The following is a 20844-nucleotide window of genomic DNA, read 5'->3' on the forward strand; positions in this document are numbered from 1 at the left end:
AGGCAATACCATTCAGGACATAGGCATGGGCAAGGACTTCATGACTAAACCAAAAGCAATGGCAACAAAAGCCAAAATAGACAAATGGGATCTAATTAAACTAAAGAGCTTCTGCACAGCAAAAGAAACTGCCATCAGAGTGAACAGGCAACCTACAGAATGGGAGAAAATGTTTGCTATCTACCCATCTGACAAAGGGCTAATATCCAGAATCTACAAAGAACTTAAACAAATTTATAAGAAAAAAACAACCCCATCAAAAAGTGGGCAAAGGATATGAACAGACACTTCTCAAAAGAAGACATCTATGCAGCCAACAGACACATGAAAAAATGCTCATCATCACTGGTCATCAGAGAAATGCAAATCAAAACCACAATGAGATACTATCTCACACCAGTTAGAATGGCCATCATTAAAAGGTCAGGAAACAACAGAAGCTGGAGAGGATGTGGAGAAATAGGAATGCTTTTACACTGTTGGTGGGAGTGTAAATTAGTTCAACCATTGTGGAAGACAGCATAGCAATTCCTCAAGGATCTAGAATTAGAAATGCCATTTGACTCAGCAATCCCATTATTAGGTATATACCCAAAGGATTATAAATCATGCTACTATAAAGACACATGCACATATTATGTTTATTGCAGCACTATTCACAATAGCAAAGACCTGGAACCAACCCAAATGTCCATCAATGATAGACTGGATTAAGAAAATGTGGTACATATATATCATGGAATACTATGTAGCCATAAAAAGGATGAGTTCATGTCCTTTGCAGGGACATGGATGAAGCTGGAAACCATTATTCTCAGCAAACTGTCACAAGGACAGAAAACCAAACACCATGTTCTCACTCATAGGTGGGAAGTGAACAATGAGAACACTTGGATACAGGGCAGGGAACATCACACAATGAGGCCTGTCGGGGGGTGGGGGGCTGGGGGTGGGATAGCATTAGGAGAAATACCTAATGTAAATTATGAGTTGATGGGTGCAGCACACCAACATGGCACATGCATACTTACATATCAAACCTGCATGCTGTGCCCATGCACCCTAGAACTTAAAGTATATTTTTAAAAAAAAAGAGTATAAGGGGTCCTAGCCAGGCACAGTGGCTCACACCTGTAATCCCAGCACTTTGGGAGGCCAAGGTGTACAGATCACGAGGTCAGGAGTTTGAGACCAGCCTGACCAACTTGGTGAAACCCCATCTCTACTAAAAATAAAAAAATTAGCCAGGCATGGTGGCGGACACCTGTAATCCAAGCTACTCAAGAGGCTGAGGCAGAAGAATCACTTAAACCTGGGAGATGGAGGTTGCAGTTTGCCGAGATCATGCCACTGCACTCTAGCCTAGGCAACAGAGCAAGGCTCCATTCAAAAAAAAAAAAAAAAAAAAAAAGAGTATACGGGGTCCTAAGATTTTTTTTAATTGAGTATCTCTGATTTAGCCCCTGCCTCCCTTTCTAACTCCATCTTGACCGTTCTCTTATTCTTGGAGCTCCAGCTACCCCAGCCTCCTTTGTCTTGAATATGCATGTTTTTCCACCTCTGCATATGCTGTCCCTCAAAGAGGCTTATCAAAGCCACCCCTGCCTCCCTGTATTCAATCACTACACCATCTTCATTTCCGCTATAAAACTCATGACCACTGGTAATTCATTGTTTACTTGTTATTGTCTGCCTCCCCGCACTGGACCGTGTCTGTCCACGGACCTTCTTGTCTGTATTGACCACTGTGCTGGCACAGTGCCCGAAGTGTTGCAGGCACTGCACAGACACTTGTTAAATATATACAGAAGAGGACAAGGAGTCAATGAGTAGGTGAAGGAGGGAATACGTGCAGGGAGCTGGTACTCGCCCCTGGGCCTCTGGGGAGGGTAGTTGTGTCGCTGCTGCAACCACGTTACCTGCTGGGGCACCTTGAAGCGGACATAGGAGCAGAGCTGAAGCATTTCACTCATCTCTTCTGGGGTAGATGGGATCAAGGGAATCTTCTCCACAGCGGCAGAGTCCTGCAGTTCTTTGAGCCGTTGTACGAATTGATTGTCAGTTGAGTACTGCAGGCCTGTGGGATTCAAACCCAAATGGCTTGATGATACATCTACCTTCTTACCAACCCCCATTTTATATAGGGAACTTCCAATAGCAGCCCAGAGTTAATATATTTCAGGTTTATTTCATGAGTAGATTTCTTTTTTGTTGGTACTGCCATCCTTGCTCAAATCAAAACCACACTGAGAAACACACAAAAAAATCCTTCCACATATTTCAGGGACTGGTTACTCACACTGTGGTCCATGGACCAGGAGCATCAAAAGCCCACAAGAAATGCAGATGCTGCCCCTCCCTGGCCCTCTTGAACCAGAATTTGCATTCTCACAAGTTGCCAGGGGATTCATATGTATGATAGAATTTAAGGAGGGTTAGCCTAGAAGACAACTTGCCTGATTACATTTGATTGTTGACAGAAAATGTGAGGAAATACATGACCGGAAGAAAACATAGGGCTGGCATGAATGACACTCCTTCCCTTGGCCTGGACCCACATGGTACTCTCTCATTTGGGGTCAATGACAAAACACAGGGGGACTGGGAGGCTTCCGAGCTGTCCCTTGCTTTAGGGCAGCAACCCTGCTGCCTTCTCCACAGTTGCTCTTCCTCTAGGAGAGCAAAATTGAGATTTCTCATTATCTCCCATCACCTCAGGGCATGACATGAGAGTCCACAGAAGCTGATGCTATGTATGCAAGAGGGCAAAACTAATTTTCACTTCCAGCATGGAACAAATTTCTAGGCATTTAGCTTAGCCAAATAATTAGTTTTATTTTTTAATTTTTTAATTTTTTTACTTTGTTCTGGAATACATGTGCAGAACATGCAGGTCTGTTACACAGGAATACATGTGACATGGTGGTTTGCTGCACCTATCAACCTGTCATCTAGGTTTTAAGCCCCACATGCATTTGGCATTTGTCCTAACGCTCTCCCTTCCAGTGACCCCCACACTCTGACAGGCCCCGGTGTGTGATGTTCCCCTTTCTGTGTCCCTGTGTTCTCATTGTTCAGCTCCCACTTATGAGTGAGAACATGTGGTGTTTGGTTTTCTGTTCCTGTATTAGTCTGCTGAGAATGATGCTTCCAGCTTCATCCATGTCCTTGCAAAGGACATGAAATCATTCTTTTTTATGGCTACATAGTATTCCATGGTGTATATGTGCCACATTTTCTTTATCCAGTTTATCATTGATGGGCATTTGGGTTGGTTCCAAGTCTTTGCTATTGTGAATAGTGCTGCAATAAACATACGTGTGCATGTTACACTTTTTTTTTTTTAATTTTATATTTTTGTAGAGATGGGGGTCTCCCCTAGGCTGGTTTTGAACTCCTGGCCTCAAGCAATCCTCCCCTCTCAGCCTCCCAAACTTTTGGGTTTACAGGTGTGAGCTTCTCGCCCAGCAAAATCTAGCAAAGAGCAGTAGCATCAATAATATTGATTGTGATGCAGAAATCCACACTTTATAAATCTATGTCCAGCAAATCCTTTAAATCTAACATGAGTATGATGTATGGCTTTCATGACGCCATGAAGCAGATGACATTATCTATTTCCTCTCTCTTCAAAACTAAACCTAGGTTAGATGTCACTTGGTATCCTGGACTGGATCCCAGAACAGAAAAAGGACATTATTTGAAAAACTAAATGAAATCCAAATAAAGCCTGGAATTTAGTTACCAGTAATATACTAATGTTGGTTTCTTAGTTGTGACAAATTTACTGTGGTAATATGAGCTATTAATGGGGAAACTGAGTAAAGGTTATATGGGGCTCTCTATACTCTCTCTGCAACTTTTCTGTAAATTTACAATTATTTCAACATTTTTAGAAAGTTTATTTTAAAACTCTTGGTAGAATATAATCTTGAATTTATTTCTACTTTTTAGTTTTCACATACAAACTTAATTTTAAATTTCCAATTGAAATTCGGATGTAAATTTTTTCTCTGAGCAAATGAACTTATACTTGAAAAAGTCAGTTAGATTTTACCTCCTGTAAGTGATTTAAAATCTAAAAACCTTGCATGGATGCTGTTCCTTCAATTCTCAAACTTATTATTATAAGATCAAATTATTTCAGATATGATACTTGAAAAAAAGAGAAGACTCTTTAGTGTCTTCTCTTCAATTTCAATGTCCTTAACATATCAAAAATGATTAGCTTTCAGAGTGGCAGAAGGATTTTAAAGGTCAATTTAGTTAAGTTTCAGTAAAAGTCATTAAATGTTCAATTCATGGCTGGATTCTAGTTGAATCATACAGAGGAAGTAGAAGATATGAGTCATAAAAAGGAGGTAGTAAATATGCAAGGACTTCCAAACATTACAGCTTGGGTTCTGGAGTCAGGCAGCCTGGGCTCTGTTCCTATTGTGGTTCTGGCACTAATGTAATTTCTTTGTGCCTCAATGTTCCCATTTATAAAATAGGCATAATATCTTGACCTGGATGGTAACTGCATATGTAAAATGTCATTGAGATGTGCATTTAATTTGGATAATTTACTATGTATAAATAATACCCCAATAAAGCACCAAAGGGAGAGGGAGAGAGAGGCTGGGTGCAGTGGCTCATGCCTATTCCCAGCACTTTGGGAGGTGGAGGCAGGCAGATCACTTGAGGTCAGGAGTTCAAGTGATTCAGGCCAACAGGATCCTGGCCAACAGGATTCAAATTTGCCTGGCCAACATTGCAAAACCCCACCTCTGCTGAAAAGACAAAAAGTTAACTGGGCATGGTGGCACACGCCTGTAATCTCAGCTACTTGAGTGGCTGAGGCACAAGAATTGCTTGAACCTGGGAGGTCAAGGCTGCAGTGAGCCGTGATCGCGCCACTGCACTCCAGTCTGGGCAACAGACTCTGTCTCAAAAAAAAAAGAAGAGAGGAGAGAGAGGGAGAGAGGGAGATAGAGGAGAAAGAGAGAAAACATGATTTTTATCTATTATATATTATAAATACAAGTCTGAAGACTTACAGAAGAAAAATAAATTCAGAAATCCAACTTCAAATGGTAATATCTAAGAACATGTTACACTTCACATTGACATATGTACATGTAATAACAGAGGAACTAAAGTTTGATTTTTTTAAAGATCTTATTATAATAAATAAACATCTCTCAATTTTTACCAAAAAAGGGGAGGGGCATAATTATAGTACCTTTACCTCTCAGGGCTACTGCAAGAATTAAATTCATATAAACAGCTTAGGTCGTAAGAGCCCAATAAATGTTGGATGTTAATAGTAACATTATATTTCAAAGTATGTGCTGCAAAGCACTATATACATTTTAATCAACCACCTCAAATTCCGTTTTTTTTTTTTTTTTTTTTCCTAAAGGTTTACAGGCATGAGCCACTGTGCCTGGCCCCACCTCAAATTCTTGGTGTAACAAGGCTGGCTCTATATTTTCAAAATCAGTCTGGTTATGATTATGATTATATAACTATTGGTTGGTTAGAGTTATCAGTAAAACACTGCATATCTCTCAAGCATACATCAAAAAGATGATTCTAAAAAACAGTCATAGCAGACACTAGCTACTTGTTTCCTCAGGGATTCATCCCAGCGGAGGGATGTTTCAGCCTCATAACTTACCAGCAGGACACACAAGACACAGGCTGGAGACATCTGATGGGTAGTAAGCAGCATACACCCCAGCCACCTGGCCACCCATGGAGGTGCCTACCAGGTGGAAAGGTTTTTTGTTCAGCTTCAGGCATTCTACAAACTAGGAAGGGAAATGAGAAAGCGGCTTGGTTATACAGCTGTAGACAATGGCAATGGTGATTACAGCATAGAAGACCCCTGGACTTCCTATGGACAACTGAAAATGACTACTGTTTAAAGAGAGTCTGAAACTCTACTGGATCCGTTATAAGATGAGCCCTGTGGCATGCATGGCATTCTCTTTATCTGGCACAAGAGATTGAGAGGTCATTTATAAATATAAAATCAACAGGGATTCTGCTAATTAATGGGTCAGCAAACTTTTCCTTCTTTTCTTTTTTTCTGAGATAGGGTCTCACTCTGTCACCCAGGTTGCAGTGCAGTGGCGTGATCATGGCTCAGTGCAGCCTTGACCTCTGGGGCTCAGGTGATCCTCCCATCTCAGTCTTTCGAGTAGCTAGAACTACAGGCATGTACCACCACATCTGGCTATTTTTTTTTGTAGAGATGAGGTTTCATCATATTGCCCAGGCTGATGAAGTTTTCTATAAAGGTCCAGAGAGTAAATATTTTCTGCTTTGAGAGCCATATGATCTGTTGCAACTATTCAACTCTGCTGTTGCAGACAAAAGCAGTCAAAGGCAATATGTATTAAATAAAAGAATGAATGTGGCTTTGTTCCAATAAAATTTAGTTTACAAGAATAGGTATAAGCTAAACATAGCTCATGGGCTGTAACTTGAGGGCTCCTGCCCTAATTTAAAGATCTTCTCATCCATCTGACCATCCATTCATATAACTACCCATTCATTTGTCTATTCAACCATCCATCCATCCAACCATCCATCCATCCATCCATCCAATCATCCAATCAGCCATCCACCCAACTACCCACCATTCTAAAAAATATTTATTGGATATCTATTATGTACAGGAAACTATGATTAGATGCTGAAAACACAGCAAAGAGCTAAAAAGACAAGGTTCCTGACCTAATTTAAAAAACAGCTTAATGGAGGAGGCAGATATTAAATATCCTCATTTGGGGGAAAATACTTAAGGTCAACCTGAAACTTACAGGCTACCCCATTCTGAAATGGCTCTTAAACTCCTATGATCTTGAAAGCTTAGCCAGAGAAGGCTAGAGATAGATTCTAAAATAGGTGCTAGCAATAGATGCTAAAGTAGGTTACAATGTGAAGAACACCCTCCCCAGCTAGGCAGAGGGGCTATTACTGTTATCATATAGCTGGTAAGCAGAAAAAGAGATCCCTAGGAAGGGAACTGGTTTTAAGAAATTCTAAACCCCTTTTCAAAGAGTTAAGAAAATGCTCAGATTGTATTTAGTTACAAACAACTGCAATAGACTTAGAGGTGAACAGTCTGTAATAAGCCCTGGCCCTCCACTGCCAACCGGAGATATCATCAGGTTGCCATTTGGCTTGCCATCACTTGTAGACAGAATGTACTAGAGACTGGTCATGAGGTAGCACGGGACTCCCTTCCCTGCTCTCCAGACTTGGACATGCAATGGCGGCTAAGACAGTCTGGGCAAACTTTGGTAGAGCCTCCTGCTTACCTGGTGTATCCTCTTGACTTGCCCATCTATGGACAGATCATCCAGGGAGGAGCGGGTGGTGCCCTCATGTCCTGGCATGTCCACGCAGACCAAGTGCAGGTTCTTTGGAAGGAACTGAGGACACACAGACCTGGAGAGTCAGCATGTGGTGTGCAAAACATGTCTCCCCATTTTCTTGGGAGGTTGCCCCATGTACAGTGACCCAGACAGTCATCCCTGGGGATGTATGGGTCTTGGCCACTCAGTGTTTTACCCCAGTAATGTGAATAAGCATTGCCAGTAGCCTCATCAGGAGCAGAGGCCCACAAAGACTAATATATAAATGGAAGCAAGCTCAGGAGATGCCTGTAAAAAGGGGACAAAGTCGGGGCAGTAGGCTTAAGTCTCTTGCTTTTTCTTCACACCAGTTGACACATACTACCTCATCTTTCCCTCACCCCTTCCACACTTACTCCAGCCATGCAGCTGCTGACTTGGAAATGCAAGGGATGGTTCTGTTCTCTCATATCCTAGCCAGCTCCAGAGCCAACAGGAGCAATGTTTTCCCCAAGAACCACGTCTGATCACCCTGATTCTGGTTTGCTTGGTTTCTTTTTACTTTAAGGTCTAATTCTCGAAATTATTATTATCCTAAAACACCTTCTTCCATTTAGATATGTACCACTTTTAACCAGGAAACTGAGAAACATAAGTTACCAACAAACAAACATCCAGTTATAAGAAAGATGCTTATCTGAGGAGGGGACAGGAAGTTCATCAAGGCATGAAGATGACTGTCCTCACAGTGGAATTTGGAAATAAGAACACAACTAACTAGAGGGTGTGTGAGTCTTTACCTCCTGGTGTAGATGATACTTGGGATCTCTCAGGTATGGTCTTGCTTGAGGTGGGAGCCAGGGATGCTTCCTGCCCAAGACTTCTGCCAGCCCCAACCTTCACACCTGATCACTCTTACCAAGGGCAGCAAGTTGCCACACCCAAGCAAACCAAGACAAAAAGTGAACTCGGACAACTCTTCCAGAGAGCTGCCAGATCAAGACTGCTTCTCTAAATGGCAAAGGAAAAGAAAAAAGCAGACGCAGAAGAGGGAGTGGGAAGGAAAGGAAAAGAAGGAGTGAAGGAAGAAGATGGAGGGGAAGGAAGAGAAGAAACTTGGGAGTACAAGAAAAGACTTTTAAAAGCCCAACTCTGAATTCACAGCAGTTCTGAGATGCAGCTGTGTCAGAAGCCTCCCCAAAGAAATATCCATGAGGTAAAAAGATTTCTAAGCCATAGGTTTTATATATCATATTCAACTCAATAATTTTTTTCTGACAAAAGAATGAGTAATATATTGCATTAGTTTGTTAGTTTGTTTTGAGATAGGGTCTCACTCCTGTCGCCCAGGCTGGAGTGCGGTATAGCACAATCTTGGTTCACTGCAGCCTTGACTTCCCAGGCTCAGGTGATTCTCCCATCTCAGCCTCCAAAGTAGCTGGGACTACAGGTGCATGCCACCATGCCTGGCCAATTTTTTTTTTTTTTTTTTTTTTTTGTATTTTTTGTAGAGACGGAGTCTCCCTGTGTTGCCCAGGCTGGTCTCAAACTCCTGGGCTCAAGTCATCTGCCCACCTTGGCCTCCCCAAAGTGCTGGGATTACAGGTGTGAGCCACTATGCCTGACCACACTGCATTAGTTCTAATATGACTTGAACCACCACAGTTCTGAGTTCCCTTTGCTTTCTACCATTGTCGATGACATCATGTCCTAGTGGAAACCCTTTTCTTCTTTCCTTTTTTTTTGAGACAGTCTTATTCTGTTGCCCAGGCTAAATGCAGTGGCATGATCATGGCTCACTGAAGCCTTGACCCCCCAAGGCTCAAGCAATCTTCCCACCTCAGCCTCCTGAGTAGCCGGAACTACAGGCACGCACCACCACACCTGGCTAATTTTTCACTTTTTGTACAGACAGGGTTTCTTTATGTTGTCCAGGCTAGTTTTGAACTCCTGGACTCAAGCAATCCTCCTACCTCAGCCTCCCAAAGTGTGGGATTACAGGCATGAGCCACTGCACCCAACTCCCTTTTCTTATGAGAGAAAAGAATTGAGAACTGCACCTTGACCACACTGAGCCACATATCCTTGTGGGCAGAGAATCCATGGAGCATGAGGATGGAGGGTTTGTGCCCAGGCCTGCCCCGGAAGGAATAACAGAACTGATAGTCTTCATGGTGAACATAGCGGACTTGCATGCCCAATGTCCTCCGCCAGTACCTGGAGAGGGTGGGAAATAAAGACGAACCAAAATCAGTAAGCGCTAGATGAGTGGCTTCAAGATGGGCACAGATCCTTTCTATAAGTCTTACTTAGTGATAACACAAACACTTCTCCAGCCCTTGTCCTCCATTAGTCTCTAGAGTCCTCCTGAGCTTTACCCTCAAGGAATACGAAGCCAAACCATTCCAGAGAACACCTTAAATGAACTATTTTGCTATATATTTTACTAATCACTCTAGGAAGGGAAATGTGGTGTTTTCTTAAGAAGCATGCCACACATAATAACCTTTTGATAATATGTCTTTCTAGAGACTTTGAGAGTGATAACTTATTTCTCGAGAACCATCTGCACTGGTCCTCTGGCTTTGTTCCTCATAACATATGGCAGCTGGTTGAAAGCTCAGCTTCTGCTGGTTACATAAGACTTGGCAGTGCTGGACTTTGGCCCAAAATCGATTTCAATATGAAATTACCATCTAAACAAATTGAACTCTCTGCATGGTGAATCCCTCCAAGATGAGAGATAATTAATTTAATCAGAGATGCACTTTGTAAGATACTTCACACTAAAGAAGTAGCCAAGTCTTGCAAAAGCAAATAACCTAAACTGACTGGTCTTAACTCTTTGTGTAAAATAAGCAGAGAGGGAGAGAAGATATATATTCATATTTACTTTTATCTGCATACAAAAAATGTGGGAGCATACATAATGTTTTTTGTTTGTTTGGTCAGGTTTTGTGTTTGTTCGTTTGTTTTTCAGGATAGAGTCTCGCTCTGTCACCCAGCCTGGGGCAATCTCAGCTCACTGCAACCTCCACCTCCTGGGTTCAAGCAATTCTTGTGCCTCAGTCTGCTGAGTATCTAGGGTTATAGGCGCACACCATCACGCCTGTCTAATTTATGTATTTTTAGTAGAGACAGGGTTTCGCCATGTTGGCCAGGCCAGTCTCAAACTCCTGGCCTCAAGTGATCTGCCTGCCTTGGCCTCCCAAAGTGCTGGGGTTACAGGTGTCCAGCTGGTTAAACCGCACCTGGTTGGTTTCTTTTGAAACCTTTTTAATGACTGCATTGCCACTCAAAACGTAAAGAACATAATAGCATTGGCTAGCTTAAAAGCTCTTCTTACAACAAAGCAAGCATATTTCAAAATTCTAAATTATAACATGACTTTGTTCATCCATTCACATCCCTTCTCATTCACTTACTGATTTTGAATGTCCCCTCCAAAACTCACGTTTAAATTTAATTGCCATTGTGAGGTGAGACTGTTTAGAGGTAATTAGGCCTTGACAGTTTTGCCTTCATAAATAGATTAATGCCATTACTGACGGAGTAGTTTCCTGGTAAAAGTGAGTCTGGGCCCCTCTTGCCTCTGGCTCACTCTTATAGTCTCTTGTCCTTCTACCTTCCACCATGGGATGACACAGCAGGAAGGCCCTTGCCAGACATTGGCACCATTCTCTTGGGCTTCCCAACCTCCAGAACCATAAGCCAAACAAATTTCTTTTCTTTATAAATTACCTAGTCTGTGGCATTCTGCTATAGCAACACAAAATGGAATAAGACACTAACTATATAATCTTATGAGGAAATGCTGCATTCCACTAAGAATATGGCAAAGATTAAATGATAAGGTAATCCACGTACAAAGTTTTGTTCAATGCCCAGCACATGGTAAGTATTCAGTACATGATAGTTATTAATATTATGTAAAGATGATTTTGTCCTTCCAAATACATCATTTGCCAAAAATTAAAAGGAAAAATTAGGGGAAATATTTGCAATGAATATGACAGCTACAGATTGATATCCTTAATAAATAAAAAGCTCACAAATTGATCTCAACCATGTTAAAATCCTAATTCAACACTAGGCAAAATAAATGAAAAGGTACCTTAGAGTAGAAAAGATATTAATGACTAACAAACATAAAAAACATGTTCAAGTTCACTAACAATTAAAAATATGAATAGTGCACCAACATGGATGGAACTGGAGATCATTATGTTAAGTGAAGTAAGCCAGGCACAGAAAGACGAACATCACATGTTCTCACGTATTTACGGGATCTAAAAATCAAAACAACGGAACTCATGTGCATAGAGAGTAGAAGGATGGTTACCAGAGGCTGAGATGAGTAGTTGGGGGTAAGGGGGATGGTTAATGGGTACAAAAAAAAAAATAGAAAGAATGAATAAGACCTATTGATAGCACAATATGGTGACTATAGCCAATAACTTATTTGTATATTTTTAAATAACTTAAAGAGTGTAACCGGATTGTTTGTAACTCAAAGGATAAACGCTTGAGGGGATGGATACCCCATTCTCCATGATGCGCTTATTTCACATGGCATACCTGTATCAAAACATCTTGTGTACCCCATATATACATACTATGTATCACCCCAATTTTTTAAATAAAAAATTAATAAAGAAAAAAATGAATACCCTTTATGAGCTTCTAAATTAGAAAAGTAGTGGGGTTTTTTTTATTGAGATGGGGTCTTACTCTGTCATCCAGGCTGGAGTGCAGTGACTACAATCACGGTTCACTGCAGCCCTGTCCTCCTGTGTCCAAGTGATCCTCCCACTTCGGTCTCCTGAATAGCTGAAATCACAGGTGCATATACCATGCCTGGCTAATTTTTTAATTTTTAAATTTTTTTGGTAGAGACCGGGTCTCCCTGTGTTGCCTGGGCTGGTCTTGAACTCAAGTGATCCTGCCACTGAGCCACTGCAGCTGGCGTGCGTGCGCACACGCGCACGCACATGCATTTATATAACCAGTTACACAGTTCAGCCTTTCTAGAAAGCAATCTGGCATAAAATATCAAGAATCTTGGAAACCCCATGCCCCTTGTTGACCCAGTAATTATAGTTCCAAGAATAATCTGTCTCAAGGAAGTAAGTAGCAACCTTGAAAAAGAATATTTTTAAAGATGTTCCAGCCATGTTATGTGTTGTTTAAACTACAAAAAACTCAGTACTAACCTTAGTGTCCATGAATAGGAAATATATTAAACTACCATATAGCTAGGTGATGTCATATTCTGCTATTATTTAAAATGGAGTTTTCAAAGAACATTCAATAACATGGAAAAATATTTATGACATGATGTCAAGTGAAAAAACAGGATGCAATTTTATTTTTAATACTGTTGATTCCAATTCTGTTAAAAAAAAAAACTATTAAGTATACACAGATGAAGTGGTGGGGGAGAGAGGTGGGAAGAACAAAAGAAGCATTGAAGAAAATTATTCCAGGGGTTATGGGTAATTTACATTTTCTCTGTGTTACCTTTTTATTTTTTAATTATTTATTATTTTTTATTTTTGGTACCGGGAGTGGGGCTCAAATGGGTTACGTTTTTATAATCATCAAATTCTCTATAACTCTCATACAAAGCACAGTGTGAGATCACGGAAGAGCTGAAAGGACCTGGTGGAAAAGGTGAAACTTCAGCAGACTACTGGATACTTAACATACGTCAGCTGGAAGCTGGAGAAGGTGTGCCAGGAGGTAGAGACGGCAGAGGCAAGGGCCTGGGGGAGAGTGAAGTATGACTTGAACCAGAGTGAAGAGACAAAGGCGTGGAAGGCAGCCAGACTGCCAGACTCAGGAATTGAGGGCTTCTTCATTACCAGACGGAGCTCTTTGGTACTACTTGATATTTTTCATTTAATTGGTACATCCACTGGACAAGTTTACCTAGGCTCCACAAATAAGGAGTTGGAAAACTAATATTTTTTCTTTTCTTTTTTTTTTGAGACAGAGTTTCACTCTTGTTGCCCAGGTTGGACTGCAGTGGCGTGATCTTATCTCACTGCAACCTCCGCCTCCCGGGTTCACGCTCCTGCTTCAGCCTCCTGAATAGCTGGGATTGCAGGCAAGCACCACCAGGCCCGGCTCATTTTTTTAATTTTTTAAATTTTTTTTTATTTTTTAAATGGAGTCTCACTCTGTCGCCCAGGCTGGAATGCAGTGGCACTATCTTGGCTCACTGCAACTTCCATCTTCTGCGTTCAAGTGATTCTCCCACTTCAGCTTCCCAAGTAGCTGGGACTACAGGCGCGTGCCACCACACCTGGCTAATTTTTGTATTTGTAGTAGAGACGGGGTTTCACCATGTTGGCCAGGCTGGTCTCAAACTCCTGACCTTGTGATCTGCCCACCTCGGCCTTCCAAAGTGCTGGGATTATAGGAGTGTGCCTTTGCGCCCGGCCTCTAATTTTTGTATTTTTTAAAGTAGAGACAGGGTTTCTCTAGAAACCCTTTTAGTAGAGACATGTTGGCTAGGCTGGTCTCGAACTCCTGACCTCAGATGGTCTGCCTCTCTCAGCCTCCCAAAGTGCTGGGATCACAGGCATGAGCCACCATGCCCAGCCCAGAGAACTAATATTTTCAAATGATCCCCTCAATGAAAGAGTAGGAAGATGACTCTAAGATACTAGGCCAGCTGAAAAGTTCTGAAAGACCCATGGCCCAGATGGAATAAAACAACTTCTTTGGTTTAATGATAATAGATAATAGAGAATAGATTACCTCTAATTCACAAAAGCAGAACCTTACAGAACAGAAACAAAGAGAAGAATTAAGGTGGGATGAATGAATGTCTCAGGAGAAAGATCTTTTACAATCTCAATACACGCACCAAACTGCTCCTGTTTCAGGGACAGAAGTCACTGAAGGTTCTATTGACCTAAATAGAAAAGTTCCGGGGTTCCTCTTTAATAAAGTCTCCTGGAGTCCAGAGTCCTCATCCTATAAGTCTCTCTCTAGTTAACAGGAACCTCTGAAGAAAATAACTTACAGATTTTTTTATACTGTGGTAAAATAGACATAACATAAACATTTACCATTTTAACAAGTGTACAATCAATGGCATCACACAACATTGCTAAACTACCACCACTGTTCATTTCTAGAACTTTTCATCATCCCAAATAGAAACTCTGTACCCATTAAACATTAACTCCTTATTTCCCCCAGTCCCCTGGCAACCTCTATTCTACTTTCTCTATGAGTTTGTCTATTCTGGGTAAAAGTGGAATCATACAGAATTTGTTCTTTTGTGTCTGGTTAGTTTCACTTAGCACAGCTGTTCTCAAGGTTCATCCATGTTGTATTAATAGCATGCCATCAGATTGTCATTCCCTTTTAAGGCTGAATAATATTCTATTGTGTATATACCACATTCTGTTTATCCATTTGTCTGTTGGACATTTAGGTTATTTCTATCTTTTGGCTATTGTAAAGAATGCTGCTATGGACATTGGTGCACACATTGAGACCCTGCTTGCAATTCTTTGGGATTTACACTCATAAGTGGAATTGCTGGATGATATGTTAAATGTATAACTTTCTGGGGAGCCAACAAATTTGTGCATAGTCACTATACTATTTTACATTCCCAACAGCAGTGCATAGGGGGTTCCAATCTCTCCACATCCTCACCAATGCTTCTTTTTCATTTTTTAAAGTTATGTATATCTTACCACAACAAAAAGAAAGAAACCAGGCCAGGCATAGTGGCTCACAACTGTAATCCCAGCACTTTGGGAGGCTGAGGCGGATGGATCGCTTGAGCCCAGGAGTTCAAGCCTGTCTCTATAAAAACCTGCAAAAATCAGCTGGCAAGGTTGCATGCACCTGTAGCCCCTGTTACTCTGGAAGTTGAGGTGGGAGGATCACTTGAGCCTGGGATGCAGAGGTTGCAGTGAGCAGCCTAGGTTGGTCTCAAACTCCTGGGCTCAAGCAATTGGCCACCTCTGCCTCCCAAAGTGCTGAAATTACAGGCATAAGCTGCAGCACCCAGCTCCAAATTCACTAATTAATTCCAACAAATTATTTATAGATTTTTTTGGACTTTCAGTGTACACAATTGTGTCATCTGCAAACAATGAACAATGTCAGCTTTATTTCTTCTTTTCCAATTCTCATCCCCTTTTCTTTCTTTTCTTCTTTTTTTTTTTTCTGAGACGGAGTCTCACTCTGTCGCCCAGGCTGGAGTGCAGTGGCGCGATCTCGGCTGACTGCAAGCTCCGCCTCCCGGGTTCACGCCATTCTCCTGCCTCAGCCTCCCGAGTAGCTGGGACTACAAGTGCCTGCCACCACACCCAGCTAATTTTGTTTTGTATTTTTTAGTAGAGACGGGGTTTCACAGTGTTAGCCAGGATGGTCTCGATCTCCTGACCTCGTGATCCACCTGCCTTGGCCTCCCAAAGTGCTGGGATTACAGGTGTGAGCCACCGCACCCGGCCCCCTTTTCTTTCTTGTATTTATATAACTGAACTGCTCACTATGATTTCTTACCTTGATTTCACAACTGAGTTTCTTTGGGAAAACAAAAATCTTAGAAAATCTGTCTTTTTCATCTTGTGAACAGTCCTGATATTTTCATTACACAATGAAAATCAGACCTGATGTCATCCGCAGTGGCCACAGCATCCCCGGTGTGGCTCTCTGTTGACTCACGTTGAAGCATTTGGTACCTCCTGCAGGAGCAGCCATAGTCCACGGTGCTGTGGAAGTGTGCTGGCCATGCTCCAAGGACACTTAGACCCAGAGAGAGCTGCTCTGAAGACTTGCTGTGGCCTACTGGGGACACCTGTTCTTGTTCCCAGAGGAGCTGAGACGATCCCAGAGGGAACTCCAGGAGCTTGCACGATGTGATGACTTCACCAAACCCTTATGATCATATGGCAGGACAGCGGGGAATGGGGAGTGGGTGCCAAGCTATCTCTACTGCCTGCTGATCCTGTTTGTGTAGCAATCCTGAAAATTAACCTGACCTACCTAGGTCTGTGAGGTGAACCCACTGGTGGTCATTACTGGCAGCCGAGCCAATGAAGGCCTTTGGAGGAGTTGCTGTGGTTAAGGGATATAAGTGACTCATGGTGAAGCTGCTCATTCTATGACAACCACTGTGTAAATGTCACTTGCGGTGAGGCTATTTGGAGGAAACAGTCTGTGCATTTCAGTGATGCGGAGGAAGTGCCTCACAGGATTGCTGACAGCTCTCTGCAATGGCATCATGGGTTTTATTACTAAAACCATAATCCTCCATGTCACAATGCCACCTGGCATGATCTGAAAGGTTTTCTAGGATTTTCATCTTCCCCAACCAGCTGGGTTTTCTTCTTGGCCTGTGTGCCTGAGTTCACAAAAAAAAGAGCATTGTGTTTGTCTTTCAGCCACAGCTCTGAGCTGGGTGACAGGCATGGGCAGGCTTTAAGACCCCATGCATCCATACTGCCAATTAAAGAGGCTCTGAATGCGCTGCACTGTGGGGCCTCTCTGGTTTTTTCGTGGCATTATTTGTTAATAAAAGTAAATTATTTGCTATGCAGCATCATTCATAATAGCCAAAAGGTGGAAACAACCCAAGTGTCCATCAACAGATGAATGGATACACAAACTACGTACACACACAATGGAATATTATTCAACCACAACAGAAAGTGAAGGAGTGACGCATGCTACAACATGGAGGAACCTTGAAAACATTATGCTAAGTGAGAGAAACCAGATACAAAGGTCACACATTATATAACCCCATTGATGTGAAATGTCCGTAATGGGCACATCTAAAAAGACAGGAAGTAGGTAAGTGGTTGCCAGAAGATGAAGTGAGGGAGAAACTGGGAGTGACGGCTACTAGGTATGGGGACTCCTTTGGGGAGGTGGAAATATTTGAAATTAGATAGTGGTAATGGTTGTATAACACTCTGAATACATTAAAACCACTGAATTGTACACTTTATGTATTTATTTATATTTCATTTATTTATTTATTTAGACAGAGTCTCACTCTGTCACCCAGGTTGGAATTCAGTGGCACGATCTCGGCTCAATGCAACCCCCGCTTCCTGGGTTCAAGCGATTCTTCTGCCTCAGCCTCCCAGGTAGCTGGAATTACAGGCACGCACCACCACGCCTGGCTAACTTTTTGTATTTTTAGTAGAGACAGGTTTCACCATGTTGGCCAGCTGGTCTCGAACTCCTGGCCTCAAGTGATCCACCCGCCTCAGCCTCCCAAAGTGCTGGGATTACAGGTGTGAGCTACCGTGCCCAGCCTTGAATTGTACACTTTAAAATGGTGACTTTTATGTTACGTGAATTTTAACTTAATTAAAAAAGCAAATTATTTGCTATCAACTTATTTTTCTCATTACAAATGAAACATCAAAATTACCCTGACACCCTGACTCTGAGAGCCTTCTCCTTGACAGCCCAGGGAACTGTTGGGGGACTATGCAGCATTGAGGCTGGTTTCCACACGAGGTGGGTGGAATAACCTTTATATAATCACACCTCTGTATGTGGCCATATCCATGGTTACGAGCCACATCAGTGAATTGCGTTCTCTGCTTCAATTTCATGTGGTTAATAAAAACAGCGTTTTGTGTGTGGTAGTCCATGATGCCTCGACAAGGCCATGAGAAAGGGCACGCAACTCTGGCTTCTCCATGTCAGGGGTCATCCAGGAGCCTTAGCCCACAAAGCACAGAACTCCTGCTACCAGCACTGCAAGGGCAATGGCATTTCAGCTTCAGAGTGAGTCTCGCTTTCTCAATGCAGAAGGTGGGTCCCAGGTGACTTGGAAGAGGGTCACAACTCCCCACTCTCACCCCCAGAGAGCAAGGGTGAAAGATGAAAAGCTCCCTTCCATTCAATTAGTTTCCTGTCAAGGATCAGAGCCTGGCTGGCAGGCAGAAAATTCCACACTCAAGTGAAACAAAAGGGAGCCAGAAAAGAGGGCAGATAAAGGGTATAACACCCTCCCTGCACTCTTCTACATACAGAAGTGAGTTCCGACTTCTTGAAGTCCCAGTTAGATTTCAGTGGGTTTACCTATAGCACAGAGAGGAACCAGGTCTATTTCGGTGCTCCCTTCATCAGGGGATGTACACCATGGGGGTGGGAAGGGCAATTTCATTTGATAATTGGACAGTGGCATGAAAAGGCAATGAAGTACATCATGAGAAAATCACTTTCTTTTTGACTGTTAAAATTCTGGTTCCAACAAGGAGAAAGGCTCAGCTCAGGGCTGCTACATCTTTCACGCTGCTCATGCTTTGTAACAAAGTAAAAGGTGACACAATTTAATAAGACCGTTTAATGTCATTGTGTTTATTTTTACATATATATATACATATATATATATATATATATTATTTTTTGAGATGGAGTTCTGCTCTTGTTGCCGAGGCTGGAGTGCACTGGCGCGATCTCAGCTCACTACAACCTCTGCCTCCCAGGTTCAAGCGATTCTCCTGCCTCAGCCTCCCAAATAGCTGGGATTACAGGCATGCACCACCATGCCTGGCTAATTTTGTATTTTTAGTAGAGACAGGGTTTCTCCATGTTGGTCAGGCTGGTCTCGAACTCCCAACCTCAGGTGATCTGCCTGCCTCGGCCTCCCAAAATGCTGGGATTACAGGCATGAGCCACCCGCCAGGCACTTTTTGATATTAATTTACTATTTATGACAAGCTTTCCACTTAAGGGAGTGATATTCATATCACTTTTTAAATACTTGATTTAATGATTTTTTTTTTTAAAGATGGCTCACTCTAAAGAAAATACAAAATAAAAGGACAGGTGGTATCCAGATGGGACAAGAATAATAGTGGTACAAGAATGACATACTTTGGAAATTTATTTTTCTTTCTGTCACTTCTTTACTAATTAACACTTCTAGAACAACTCTAAAAGTATTCTGTTCTACACATGCCATCTCAATGGTTCTGGTCTTTCTTGTTCATTTTTCAGTAACATCGCTGCACCTATCAGGACATCACAGGGTCAGAATCCAATGATCAAGGCCAGGTGTGGTGGCTCACACCTGTAATCCCAGCACTTCGGGAGGATGAGGTGGGAGGATCACTTGAGGTCAGGAGTTCGAGACCAGCTTGGCCAACATGGGGAAAGCCTGTCTCCACTAAAAATACAAAAATTAGCCAGGCATGGTGACATGCGCCTGTAGTCCCAGCTACTCGGGAGGCTGACGCAGGAGAATCGCTTGAGCCTAGGAAGCAGAGGTTGCAATGAGCCAAGATCACACCACTGCACTCCAGCCTAGGTGACAGAGGGAGACTCTGTCTCAAAAACAAAACAAAACAAAATAAAACAAAAAACCAAAAAAAACAAAAAACAACCAATGATCAAGAAGATATCAAAGGAGTTCCCATAAAAATGTACAATACTTGCTTGAAGACAGAATCACTGACTTTGGGAATGTGGGTAGAGAAAGATGCTATCAGAAACCTGAAAGGGCCAGGCATGATGGCTCATGCCTGTAATTCCAGCACTTTGAGAGGGCGAGATGGGTGGATCATTTGAGGCCAGGAGTTTGAGACCAGCCTGGCCAATGTGGTGAAACCCCATCTGTACTAAAAATACAAAAAAAATTAGCTGGGCTTGGTGGCACACACCTGTAAAATCCCAGCTACTCAGAGGCTGAAGCAGGAAAATTGATTGAACCCAGGAGGTGGAGGTTGCAGTGAGCCGAGATCGTCCCACTGCACTCCAGCCTGGACAACAGAGCACAACTCTGTCTCCAAAAAACAAACAAATAAGCCAACAAACCTGAAAGAACTGATCTGGTAATATTCTTCAAGAGCACTCCCAAAATTCCAAACAGGATGAGTACCTTTCAACTTTTCTCTATGTCTATTTCCTGATAAAATGTAGGACAACAACCACAAAAAGGACAAGCAGAGAAGTTGTCAATATTATGATACTCTTGAAAACGTCAATGATGAAACTGGCTTACCAATAGTAGATTCTTATCAGCGCTGAAGGCCACAGAAGAAATGAAGCCACGAATGCCAGGATTGGGATGGCCAGTGTCCCGCCCGCAATCACAAACATGTTAACCACATCAACATCCATCCTGCTCTTTCAGGCTGGCTGACTCCTGCAGGGGCCAAAGAGAATGACGATATTAAAACTCTGTATCAAGGGAAAAGAGGCAAAGAAGCAAAGGGGACAAGAAAAGTGAAGTTCTCGGAATGAGGGTAAAGAACAGGAGGAAACCAAAGCAGGCAAGTGCTTTAAAAAAACCAAATAGACGTGACAACTAAAAGTAACGAGGAATTTTTCAGAGGAGCCTGGATTTGTAAAAAACACTATAAAAGACATTGTTGGGACAAATGTGGAAATCTGCGTAAGGGCTGGGTATTAGACAACGTCATTGTATCAGTGATACAATTCTTGAGTATGATGATGAAATTGTGATTATGTATGTACATAGGAGAATATCTTCCCT

At 42.2% G+C, this 20844-nt stretch overlaps 1 protein-coding gene across 1 annotated transcript in view; it reads right to left on the reverse strand.

Annotated features, from left to right (window-relative positions):
• ABHD6 (abhydrolase domain containing 6) overlaps window positions 1-20844 on the reverse strand; it is a 61286-nt gene that overhangs the window by 22349 nt on the left and 18093 nt on the right. Inside the window, exons 2-6 of the mRNA XM_011998385.1 lie at window positions 20350-20493; window positions 9410-9566; window positions 7314-7427; window positions 5663-5795; window positions 1920-2077 (exon numbers count right to left, since the gene is read on the reverse strand). Of these exons, the coding sequence (XP_011853775.1) occupies window positions 1920-2077; window positions 5663-5795; window positions 7314-7427; window positions 9410-9566; window positions 20350-20468 (681 nt within the window). The 5' untranslated portion in view covers window positions 20469-20493. The remainder of the gene's footprint in view (window positions 1-1919; window positions 2078-5662; window positions 5796-7313; window positions 7428-9409; window positions 9567-20349; window positions 20494-20844) is intronic.

This window comes from Mandrillus leucophaeus, unplaced genomic scaffold (assembly GCF_000951045.1).
Source record: "Mandrillus leucophaeus isolate KB7577 unplaced genomic scaffold, Mleu.le_1.0 Scaffold57, whole genome shotgun sequence".
Lineage (NCBI taxonomy): Eukaryota > Metazoa > Chordata > Mammalia > Primates > Cercopithecidae > Mandrillus > Mandrillus leucophaeus.